The sequence below is a fragment of the Sphaeramia orbicularis genome, chromosome 7, assembly GCF_902148855.1.
Source record: "Sphaeramia orbicularis chromosome 7, fSphaOr1.1, whole genome shotgun sequence".
Taxonomy (NCBI): domain Eukaryota; kingdom Metazoa; phylum Chordata; class Actinopteri; order Kurtiformes; family Apogonidae; genus Sphaeramia; species Sphaeramia orbicularis.
In genome coordinates, this window is record NC_043963.1 from 2,505,601 (window position 1) to 2,519,031 (window position 13,431).

A 13,431-nucleotide genomic window follows, 5' to 3' on the forward strand; every position below is an offset into this window, starting at 1 on the left:
CACTTTATGGACAGTGTTAGGACGCTTTATGGACAGTGTTAGGACGCTTTATGGACAGTTTTAGGACGCTTTGTGGACAGTTTTAGGACACTTTGTGGACAGTTTTAGGACACTTTATGGACAGTTTTAGGACACTTCATGGACAGTTTTAGGACGCTTTATGGACAGTTTAGGACGCTTTATTGACAGTTTTAGGACGCTTTAAGGACAGTTTTAGGACGCTTTATGGACAGTTTAGGACGCTTTATGGACAGTTTTAGGACGCTTTATGGACAGTTTTAGGACGCTTTATGGACAGTTTTAGGACACTTTATGGACAGTTTAGGACGCTTTATGGACAGTTTTAGGACGCTTTATGGACAGTTTTAGGACGCTTTATGGACAGTTTTAGGACGCTTTATGGACAGTTTTAGGACACTTTATGGACAGTTTTAGGATTCTTTATGGACAGTTTTAGGACGCTTTATGGACAGTTTTAGGACGCTTTATGGACAGTTTTAGGACACTTTATGGACAGTTTTTTGACGCTTTGTGGACAGTTTTAAGATTCTTTATGGACAGTTTTAGGACGCTTTATGGACAGTTTTAGGATGTTTTATGGACAGTTTTAGGATGCTTTATGGACAGTTTTAGGACACTTTATGGACAGTGTTACGACGCTTTAAGGACAGTTTTAGGATGTTTTATGGACAGTTTTAGGACGCTTTATGAACAGTTTTAGGATGTTTTATGGACAGTTTTAGGACGCTTTATGGACAGTTTTAGGACGCTTTATGGACAGTTTTAGGACACGTTATGGACAGTTTAGGACACTTTATGGACAGTTTTTGGACGCTTTGTGGACAGTTTTAAGATTCTTTATGGACAGTTTTAGGACGCTTTATGGACAGTTTTAGGATGTTTTATGGACAGTTTTAGGATGCTTTATGGACAGTTTTAGGATGCTTTATGGACAGTTTTAGGATGCTTTAAGGACAGTTTAGGACGCTTTATGGACAGTTTAGGACACTTTATGGACAGTTTAGGATGCTTTATGGACAGTTTTAGGACACTTTATGGACAGTGTTAGGACGCTTTATAGACAGTTTTAGGACGCTTTATGGACAGTTTTAGGACACTTTATGGACAGTTTAGGACGCTTTATAGACAGTTTTAGGACGCTTTATGGACAGTTTTAAGATTCTTTATGGACAGTTTTAGGACGCTTTATAAACAGTTTTAGGACACTTTATGGACAGTTTTAGGACACTTTGTTGACAGTTTTCGGACGCTTTATGGACAGTTTTAGGACACTTTATGGACAGTTTTAGGACACTTTATGGACAGTTTTAGGACACTTTATGGACAGTTTTAGGACGCTTTGTGGACAGTTTAGGACACTTTATGGACAGTTTTAGGATGCTTTATGGACAGTTTTAGGACACTTTATGGACAGTTTAGGACGCTTTATGGACAGTTTTAGGACACTTTATGGACAGTTTAGGACGCTTTATAGACAGTTTTAGGACGCTTTATGGACAGTTTTAAGATTCTTTATGGACAGTTTTAGGACGCTTTATAGACAGTTTTAGGACACTTTATGGACAGTTTAGGACACTTTATGGACAGTTTTAGGACGCTTTGTGGACAGTTTAGGACACTTTATGGACAGTTTTAGGACGCTTTGTGGACAGTTTAGGACACTTTATGGACAGTTTAGGACACTTTATGGACAGTTTTAGGATGCTTTGTGGACAGTTTAGGACACTTTATGGACAGTTTTAGGACGCTTTATGGACAGTTTTAGGACGCTTTGTGGACAGTTTAGGACACTTTATGGACAGTTTAGGACACTTTATGGACAGTTTTAGGACGCTTTGTGGACAGTTTAGGACACTTTATGGACAGTTTTAGGACGCTTTATGGACAGTTTTAGGACACTTTATGGACAGTGTTAGGACGCTTTATGGACAGTTTTAGGACGCTTTATGGACAGTTTTAGGATGCTTTAAGGACAGTTTTCGGACGCTTTATGGACAGTTTTAGGACGCTTTATGGACAGTTTAGGACGCTTTATGGACAGTTTTAGGACACTTTATGGACAGTTTAGGACGCTTTATGGACAGTTTTAGGATGCTTTATGGACAGTTTTAGGACACTTTATGGACAGTGTTAGGACGCTTTATGGACAGTTTTAGGACGCTTTGTGGACAGTTTAGGACACTTTATGGACAGTTTAGGACGCTTTGTGGACAGTTTAGGACACTTTATGGGCAGTTTTAGGACGCTTTATGGACAGTTTTAAGATTCTTTATGGACAGTTTTAGGACACTTTATGGACAGTGTTAGGACGCTTTATGGACAGTGTTAGGACGCTTTATGGACAGTTTTAGGACGCTTTGTGGACAGTTTTAGGACACTTTGTGGACAGTTTTAGGACACTTTATGGACAGTTTTAGGACACTTCATGGACAGTTTTAGGACGCTTTATGGACAGTTTAGGACGCTTTATTGACAGTTTTAGGACGCTTTAAGGACAGTTTTAGGACGCTTTATGGACAGTTTAGGACGCTTTATGGACAGTTTTAGGACGCTTTATGGACAGTTTTAGGACGCTTTATGGACAGTTTTAGGACACTTTATGGACAGTTTAGGACGCTTTATGGACAGTTTTAGGACGCTTTATGGACAGTTTTAGGACGCTTTAAGGACAGTTTTAGGATGCTTTATGGACAGTTTTAGGACGCTTTATGGACAGTTTTAGGACACTTTATGGACAGTTTTAGGATTCTTTATGGACAGTTTTAGGACGCTTTATGGACAGTTTTAGGACGCTTTATGGACAGTTTTAGGACACTTTATGGACAGTTTAGGACACTTTATGGACAGTTTTTTGACGCTTTGTGGACAGTTTTAAGATTCTTTATGGACAGTTTTAGGACGCTTTATGGACAGTTTTAGGATGTTTTATGGACAGTTTTAGGATGCTTTATGGACAGTTTTAGGACACTTTATGGACAGTGTTACGACGCTTTAAGGACAGTTTTAGGATGTTTTATGGACAGTTTTAGGACGCTTTATGAACAGTTTTAGGATGTTTTATGGACAGTTTTAGGACGCTTTATGGACAGTTTTAGGACGCTTTATGGACAGTTTTAGGACGCTTTATGGACAGTTTTAGGACACGTTATGGACAGTTTAGGACACTTTATGGACAGTTTTTGGACGCTTTGTGGACAGTTTTAAGATTCTTTATGGACAGTTTTAGGACGCTTTATGGACAGTTTTAGGATGTTTTATGGACAGTTTTAGGATGCTTTATGGACAGTTTTAGGATGCTTTATGGACAGTTTTAGGATGCTTTAAGGACAGTTTAGGACGCTTTATGGACAGTTTAGGACACTTTATGGACAGTTTAGGATGCTTTATGGACAGTTTTAGGACACTTTATGGACAGTGTTAGGACGCTTTATAGACAGTTTTAGGACGCTTTATGGACAGTTTTAGGACACTTTATGGACAGTTTAGGACGCTTTATAGACAGTTTTAGGACGCTTTATGGACAGTTTTAAGATTCTTTATGGACAGTTTTAGGACGCTTTATAAACAGTTTTAGGACACTTTATGGACAGTTTAGGACACTTTATGGACAGTTTTAGGACGCTTTGTGGACAGTTTAGGACACTTTATGGACAGTTTAGGACACTTTATGGACAGTTTTAGGACGCTCTGTGGACAGTTTAGGACACTTTATGGACAGTGTTAGGACGCTTTATGGACAGTTTTAAGATTCTTTATGGACAGTTTTAGGACTCTTTATAGACAGTTTTAGGACACTTTATGGACAGTTTAGGACACTTTATGGACAGTTTTAGGACGCTTTGTGGACAGTTTAGGACACTTTATGGACAGTTTAGGACACTTTATGGACAGTTTTAGGACCCTTTGTGGACAGTTTAGGACACTTTATGGACAGTTTTAGGACGCTTTATGGACAGTTTTAGGACGCTTTGTGGACAGTTTAGGACACTTTATGGACAGTTTAGGACACTTTATGGACAGTTTTAGGACGCTTTGTGGACAGTTTTAGGACACTTTATGGACAGTTTAGGACGCTTTATAGACAGTTTTAGGACGCTTTATGGACAGTTTTAAGATTCTTTATGGACAGTTTTAGGACGCTTTATAGACAGTTTTAGGACACTTTATGGACAGTTTAGGACACTTTATGGACAGTTTTAGGACGCTTTGTGGACAGTTTAGGACACTTTATGGACAGTTTAGGACACTTTATGGACAGTTTAGGACACTTTATGGACAGTTTTAGGATGCTTTGTGGACAGTTTAGGACACTTTATGGACAGTTTTAGGATGTTTTATGGACAGTTTTAGGACGCTTTATGGACAGTTTTAGGACGCTTTATGGACAGTTTTAGGACGCTTTATGGACAGTTTAGGACACTTTATGGACAGTTTAGGACACTTTATGGACAGTTTTAGGATGCTTTATGGACAGTTTTAGGATGCTTTATGGACAGTTTAGGACACTTTATGGACAGTTTTAGGACGCTTTATGGACAGTTTTAGGATGCTTTATGGACAGTTTAGGACACTTTATGGACAGTTTAGGACACTTTATGGACAGTTTAGGACGCTTTATGGACAGTTTTAGGACACTTTATGGACAGTTTTAGGACGCTTTATGGACAGTTTTAGGACACTTTATGGACAGTTTTAGGATGCTTTATGGACAGTTTTAGGACACTTTATGGACAGTTTTAGGATGCTTTATGGACAGTTTAGGACACTTTATGGACAGTTTAGGACGCTTTATGGACAGTTTTAGGACGCTTTATGGACAGTTTTAGGACGCTTTATGGACAGTTTTAGGACGCTTTATGGACAGTTTAGGACACTTTATGGACAGTTTTAGGATGCTTTATGGACAGTTTAGGACACTTTATGGACAGTTTAGGACGCTTTATGGACAGTTTTAGGACACTTTATGGACAGTTTTAGGACGCTTTATGGACAGTTTTAGGACGCTTTATGGACAGTTTTAGGACACTTTATGGACAGTTTAGGACGCTTTATGGACAGTTTTAGGACGCTTTATGGACAGTTTTAGGACGCTTTATGGACAGTTTTAGGATGCTTTATGGACAGTTTTAGGATGCTTTATGGACAGTTTTAGGATGTTTTATGGACAGTTTTAGGATGCTTTATGGACAGTTTAGGACGCTTTATGGACAGTTTTAGGACACTTTATGGACAGTTTTAGGACGCTTTATGGACAGTTTTAGGACACTTTATGGACAGTTTTAGGACACTTTATGGACAGTTTAGGACACTTTATGGACAGTTTAGGACGCTTTATGGACAGTTTTAGGACACTTTATGGACAGTTTTAGGACGCTTTATGGACAGTTTTAGGACGCTTTATGGACAGTTTTAGGACACTTTATGGACAGTTTAGGACACTTTATGGACAGTTTTAGGATGCTTTATGGACAGTTTTAGGACGCTTTATGGACAGTTTTAGGACGCTTTATGGACAGTTTTAGGACGCTTTATGGACAGTTTTAGGATGTTTTATGGACAGTTTTAGGACACTATGGACAGTTTTAGGATGCTTTATGGACAGTTTTAGGACGCTTTATGGACAGTTTTAGGACACTTTATGGACAGTTTTAGGACGCTTTATGGACAGTTTTAGGACACTTTATGGACAGTTTAGGACACTTTATGGACAGTTTTAGGACGCTTTATGGACAGTTTTAGGACGCTTTATGGACAGTTTTAGGACACTTTATGGACAGTTTAGGACACTTTATGGACAGTTTTAGGATGCTTTATGGACAGTTTAGGACACTTTATGGACAGTTTAGGACGCTTTATGGACAGTTTTAGGACGCTTTATGGACAGTTTTAGGACGCTTTATGGACAGTTTTAGGACACTTTATGGACAGTTTAGGACGCTTTATGGACAGTTTTAGGACGCTTTATGGACAGTTTTAGGACGCTTTATGGACAGTTTTAGGATGCTTTATGGACAGTTTTAGGATGCTTTATGGACAGTTTTAGGACGCTTTATGGACAGTTTTAGGATGTTTTATGGACAGTTTTAGGATGCTTTATGGACAGTTTTAGGATGCTTTATGGACAGTTTTAGGATGTTTTATGGACAGTTTTAGGATGCTTTATGGACAGTTTTAGGATGCTTTATGGACAGTTTAGGACACTTTATGGACAGTTTTAGGACGCTTTATGGACAGTTTTAGGACGCTTTATGGACAGTTTTAGGATGTTTTATGGACAGTTTTAGGACACTATGGACAGTTTTAGGATGCTTTATGGACAGTTTTAGGACGCTTTATGGACAGTTTTAGGACGCTTTATGGACAGTTTTAGGACGCTTTATGGACAGTTTTAGGATGCTTTATGGACAGTTTTAGGATGCTTTATGGACAGTTTTAGGATGTTTTATGGACAGTTTTAGGACGCTTTATGGACAGTTTTAGGACGCTTTATGGACAGTTTTAGGATGCTTTATGGACAGTTTTAGGACACTTTATGGACAGTTTTAGGATGCTTTATGGACAGTTTAGGACACTTTATGGACAGTTTAGGACGCTTTATGGACAGTTTTAGGACACTTTATGGACAGTTTTAGGACGCTTTATGGACAGTTTTAGGACGCTTTATGGACAGTTTTAGGACACTTTATGGACAGTTTAGGACACTTTATGGACGGTTTTAGGATGCTTTATGGACAGTTTTAGGACGCTTTATGGACAGTTTTAGGACGCTTTATGGACAGTTTTAGGACACTTTATGGACGGTTTTAGGATGCTTTATGGACAGTTTTAGGATGCTTTATGGACAGTTTTAGGACGCTTTATGGACAGTTTTAGGACGCTTTATGGACAGTTTTAGGACACTATGGACAGTTTTAGGATGCTTTATGGACAGTTTTAGGACGCTTTATGGACAGTTTTAGGACACTTTATGGACAGTTTTAGGACGCTTTATGGACAGTTTTAGGACACTTTATGGACAGTTTTAGGACGCTTTATGGACAGTTTTAGGATGCTTTATGGACAGTTTAGGACACTTTATGGACAGTTTTAGGACGCTTTATGGACAGTTTTAGGACGCTTTATGGACAGTTTTAGGACACTTTATGGACAGTTTTAGGACGCTTTATGGACAGTTTAGGACACTTTATGGACAGTTTAGGACACTTTATGGACAGTTTAGGACGCTTTACTGACAGTTTGAGGATAATTTCTTGGACAGTCCCATTCTGACAGACTCGTCCATGTCTCTGTCCAGATCATCATCGCTACAGTCGTGTCCTGGCAGGTCAACTTAAAGGACAAATACGGAGTGGACGTGGTCGGAGACATTCCATCAGGGTGAGAAATAATGACTGAAGGAGGTGGTTACCGCGGTGACCAGGTTTATCAGACGGACACATGAGGACATTCCCGTCTTTTAACCCACTGTGGTCCTCATGTCCAGTCAGGTTTACGTCCACATGAGACAGAACATCAAAGGGACAAAGAAAGGAAATGATGACAGAGTAAAATATAACAGCTCTGAACCAAAGATTTGAATCACATTATTTTATTATTCTCTTTTCTTTTTTTTTATTTGTTCTTTTTTATCATTTATAGATTTTTTTGGTTCATCTCTGTTTATTTTGTTTGTCTTGTTCATTATTTTGTTTATTTTATTGATGATCTTGTTAATTCTGAATTTTGGACCTGTTGTCCCCATTTGTCCCACCCACTTTATCTTTGTCCTACATGTGTGTCTGTTGGACCGTGGACGCCCTAGAGCTGTCACATATAAACACAGGGGTTCATAATGAGCAGTGGTCTCTGTCCCCTGTTGTCCTATATATGTCTGGGAGTGTATAATGTGTTCTCTGTCCTCTGTTGTCCCCCCTCTGTCCTCCAGTCTCCAGCCACCTGTTTTCCCAGCTACCTCGCTGTTTGGTCAGGTGATCGGAGACGCCTTCGCTCTGGCTGTGGTCGGCTACGGCATCGCCATCTCACTGGGACGAATCTTCGCTCTGAAATATGGCTACAAAGTGGACAGTAACCAGGTACCGAGACAGTAACCAGGTACCGAGACGGTCACAAGGTACCGACAGTAACCAGGTACCAAGACGGTCACAAGGTACCGACAGTAACCAGGTACCGAGACAGTCACAAGGTACCGAGATGGTAACCAGGTACCGAGACAGTAACCAGGTACCGAGACAGTCACAAGGTACCGACAGTAACCAGGTACCGAGACGGTCACAAGGTACCGACAGTAACCAGGTACCGAGACAGTCACAAGGTACCGACAGTAACCAGGTACCGAGACAGTCACAAGGTACCGAGATGGTAACCAGGTACCGAGACAGTAACCAGGTACCGAGACAGTCACAAGGTACCGACAGTAACCAGGTACCGAGACGGTCACAAGGTACCGACAGTAACCAGGTACCGAGACAGTCACAAGGTACCGACAGTAACCAGGTACCGAGACAGTCACAAGGTACCGAGATGGTAACCAGGTACCGAGACAGTAACCAGGTACCGAGACAGTCACAAGGTACCGACAGTAACCAGGTACCGAGACGGTCACAAGGTACCGACAGTAACCAGGTACCGAGACAGTCACAAGGTACCGAGATGGTAACCAGGTACCGAGACAGTAACCAGGTACCGAGACAGTCACAAGGTACCGACAGTAACCAGGTACCGAGACGGTCACAAGGTACCGACAGTAACCAGGTACCGAGACAGTCACAAGGTACCGACAGTAACCAGGTACCAAGACGGTCACAAGGTACCGACAGTAACCAGGTACCGAGACAGTCACAAGGTACCGAGATGGTAACCAGGTACCGAGACAGTAACCAGGTACCGAGACAGTCACAAGGTACCGACAGTAACCAGGTACCGAGACAGTCACAAGGTACCGACAGTAACCAGGTACCGAGACAGTCACAAGGTACCGAGATGGTAACCAGGTACCGAGACAGTAACCAGGTACCGAGACAGTCACAAGGTACCGACAGTAACCAGGTACCGAGACGGTCACAAGGTACCGACAGTAACCAGGTACCGAGACAGTCACAAGGTACCGAGATGGTAACCAGGTACCGAGACAGTAACCAGGTACCGAGACAATCACCGGGTACCTAGATGGTCACCGGGTACCCAGACAGCAACCGGGTACCGACACGGTCACCGGGTACCGAGGGTCACCGGGTACCAAGACGGTCACCAGGTACCGACAGTAACCAGCTACTGAGACGGTCACAAGGTACCAAGATGGTAACCAGGTACCGAGACAGTAATCAGGTACCCAGACGGTCACCGGGTACCGATACCGTCACCGGGTACCGAGACAGTCAGAGTCCGTTTGTGTTGAAGATGGTGAAGATGAGTTTTAAAGGGTTTGAATGTTCCAGACTTCTGTTGGAGCAGCAGAAATGGAGGACAGAACATGAACATCTGTTTGGGACCACTGCGTCAAAGCTGCCTTTAAATACGGCTCCAAATTCCATAAAACTATCAAATCTTTACTGTTGATCCTCTAGGGCCCCACTAACACTATCATGAGTCTAGTGTTGCCCCCCCCATACCCAAAAAAACGGGGCATTATTTAGCTCTGTAGATAAAGCTGTGAAAAAGTGAAAGTGAGCTCCCCTCAGCTAATCATTGACTATCTGTGGGACCCCCGAAAACCAAATTGCAACCAGGGGGAGAGGGGGGACAATATGGCCCCACCGCTCACGGACCTCAATCCGAAACTTGAGCGGGGGGAGTATGTGCAGAGTGATTTGTACAGTTGTGAGGTACAACAGCAGTTGTTTGGCGATGTCACCCCCCCCCCCCCCAGTATGCTCACACACCCCCAGGAGAGTGTCTGCGGTTGAGGACCACTGCTCTAGTGTCTATTTTACAAAACATTTGCTTTTTGTCAATATTTAAAGGTATAAGAGGGCAAGAGTTTGGGTAACAGATGGACATGGGACATTATTTACAAGTTCCAATGGTTTATTCTTCATATTTATTAGTATATACATTACATATATAATATTTACAAAGTCAGATACATTAATAAACTAACTCAATACATTTTAACATACATTTATTTCAGTTTATGAGATAAATGTAACCACTGTAAAAAGAGGAGCCAAAGGTTTTAAGTGGACCTTCCACTGTATCCTCAGTATAATACAGGTCCAATAGAAGAGGATCACAGGCTTTGAATTCAACTGACGGACAAAGAATGAAAACACACATTTACACTGAATATAATGACATCTAAAGATTTGAAAACTTTTTTCTAGTGTTGGACACTGGAAGTAATGTACTTTTTAATATGTAAGTGTTCTAAAGGTGTTTTTAAATGTATTGCCCCCGTTGTAAATGTTTTAAATGTGTTGTAAATGTAATGCATTGCCCCCATTGTTTTTTTGATGGAGTTGAGCACCTCCATCAGTTTAGTTCGAGGTCTGTGTCAGGAGGCGCCTTTTCCCACCTTTACTTTCAGACCAAATCCAAACTATAGAACACCGGTCAGATTATTCCTATATTAAACCACGTTGTTCTGATCTTGTTGACCACAGAACATGGTGTAAATGAACCAACGCTCACTCACTCAAACCCAAACCCTCGCAGTGGGGCTCATGTTGTTGTCGTGTTGTTGTGGTGCCGCTGACTGTTGTGGTTTTCCTGTTTCAGGAGCTGATCGCCCTCGGTCTGAGTAACAGCATCGGGGGGATTTTCCAGTGTTTCGCCATCAGCTGCTCCATGTCTCGCTCTATGGTTCAGGAGAGTACAGGGGGGAGGACTCAGGTCAGTACCCATGATCCTCCAGTAGGGGTAGATATCAGAACCGCTAGCCTCATACCATCAGACACACATGGACCAAAGTCTGTGGACCCGTTGAGTCCAGGTGTTTCTTTTCTAACAGGGGTCTGGGATCCAAAACAATAAGGACTAATGTCAGAATATAGTTTTATATTATGGGATAAATATCATTGCGTTGGTTCGTTTGGGTTAAATTGTTATCTTTGTTTCCAAAATGACTCAGAGATGGTTTGAATTGTGACATTTGTTGCATTTCAATGATAATGGTCAGATAAATGCGACCTGGCCTTTCAGACTGAAGTCACATCGGAAAATATCAGATACATATCGGATTTAGGACCACATATGAAAGTGGTCTGGGTCAGATTTAGGACCACATATGAAAGTGGTCTGGGTCAGATTAATACTGTTCAAACTGTAACAGATCAGATACAGGTCACAGATGGGACACATTTGGCTACAGTCTGAACGGAGCCTAAGTCTGGTGTCCTGGGTGTTGAGAGTAAATGAGTAAATGAGTAAAAAATGACTAAAATAATCAACAAAATGAATAAAATATTCAACAAATTGAACAAAAATGGACAAAATAATCCACAAAATTAACAAAATAATCACAAAAGGAACACAATAATCAACAAAATTAAAAAAAAAAAAAAAAAATGGATAAAATGATCAACAAAATGAACATGATAATCAACAATATGAACAAAATAATCAACAAAAATTAACAAATCAATAAAAATATAGTTGTTGATCTACTCTCTGTCCATCAGTCTGTGGACCCGTTGAATCCAGGTGTTTCTTTTCTAACAGGGGCCTGGGCTCCAAAACAATAAGGACTAATGTCAGAATAGAGTTTTATATTATGGGATAGATATCAGTGCAATTGTTAGTTTGGGTTAAATTATTATCTCTGTTTGTAAAGTAACTCACAGATGGTTTGGACTGAATCTATATATGGATTTAGTTGGGGTTTTTTTAATCCATGACTCTGATTTTCAATGTTCTTTCTCTAAATGTGTCTAATATTTTTCCTGCTCTGACTGTAAATAACAATTTCCATCTACTTTCATCACATCTCACTGAGGAAGAAAAATCTACCATTAAACTATAGTGAAATATTGATGTTTCTAAACTATATGGACATAAATATGTGGACACATCATGTCTCCAGCTGTCAGATGTCCTGTTCATGAGGATCGGACATAGAAACATCAACATTTATGATATTTATCCCATAATATAAAACTATATTCCAACATTAGTCATTATTGTTTTGGATCCCAGACCCCTGTTAGAAAAGAAACACCTGGATTCAATGGGTCCACAGACTGATGGACAGAGAGTAGATCAACGAGAGTAGAATTTCAACGTGTCCACAGACTTTTGCCCTGTTAGATCATTGTGTTATTTGAATAATGGCATGTAGAACTACACCGGTCAGTTTAGCCGTCCTTTCATTCACTGGTTCTGTGTCTGTGGTGATGAAATGAATGTGTTCTGGCTGAAAGGTTAAACAGAGTAAAAGTCTCCTTATAATGAATGTTGCTTTGATAAGTGGGATCATTAAAAACACTTAATCAATTTTCGCTCCCATCGTTCAACTGCGCCCACGCTAACGTCGATTCCCTGAAAGTTAAATGGATTGTGTTTGACATGAGCATGAATCAGCTGAGGCCCGCTGATGTGTGACTCCTCTGATAATCATTATGGGTTGGTTTTATCCTCCGCTGGTCCCTTCACAGTCTTTCCTCTCACCCCTGTCGTTCTGCAGGTCGCTGGGGCCTTATCGGCCGTCGTCATCCTGTTCATCACGCTGTGGATTGGAACTCTGTTTGAAGACCTGCCCAAGGTGAGGACTGGAAGGACGGAGACACTGCTCTGTCACTGTTTCTGATTTTACTGTGAGCAGAGGTTTACATACCGCTCTTCCTTCCTGGTGCTCAGTTTCATTGGTACGGCTGTGGTTCAGGAAGTAGATCTGGTCCGTAAACTGGTTGGCTCCTCCTCCTTTCTCTACGTCTGAGCTGGTATCTGATCTGCCAAGTATCACAGACATTCCTCAGACTGGTAAAGCTGGCTGCTGGCTCAGACTGCATTTTTCAGTCGGGTGTGTTTGAGTCGATACTCTGACGCTCATGTTTCCCTTTGGGCGGGTTTGTCCAATCATAAATCAGGAGCTGTCCTTGGGTTTGGGTTTGGGTTTGGGTGTTGCTGTGGTGTTTGTGTTTTGGGATGTGTCTGAGAAGATGTGCATGGACTTTAGAGAAGTCTGACAGTAATAAGATTCAAATACTCAGTGTTTTATTGTCATGTGTTCAGTAAAGAAACAGGGTTATCTGTTAAATGACAGTTTTACTTTTCCGTCCACTCTGAATGAACAAGAGAACTTAAAGCTGCTGGAGACTTTTGTCACCAATTTTTCATCCAATATGTCAAACCTCAGTCATATCCTCAGTATTATGAATCTGTAAGTCTTTCTGTGATTACTCACCTGAATCTCTTCCCTCATGGTGAACAGTTACTTTGTGCCATCCACCATAAACAAATCATCTGTTTACAAACAGA

The 13,431-nt window shown here is 41.0% G+C and overlaps 1 protein-coding gene across 2 annotated transcripts in view; it reads left to right on the plus strand.

Annotated features, from left to right (window-relative positions):
- The window catches only part of slc26a6.2 (solute carrier family 26 member 6, tandem duplicate 2), a 50,016-nt gene that overhangs the window by 16,292 nt on the left and 20,293 nt on the right, over window positions 1–13,431 (plus strand). For both annotated transcript variants that reach the window (XM_030138000.1, XM_030138001.1), the window contains exons 7-10: window positions 7,316–7,398; window positions 7,946–8,093; window positions 10,735–10,848; window positions 12,638–12,715. In XM_030138000.1, coding sequence (XP_029993860.1) covers window positions 7,316–7,398; window positions 7,946–8,093; window positions 10,735–10,848; window positions 12,638–12,715 — 423 coding nt within the window. The remainder of the gene's footprint in view (window positions 1–7,315; window positions 7,399–7,945; window positions 8,094–10,734; window positions 10,849–12,637; window positions 12,716–13,431) is intronic.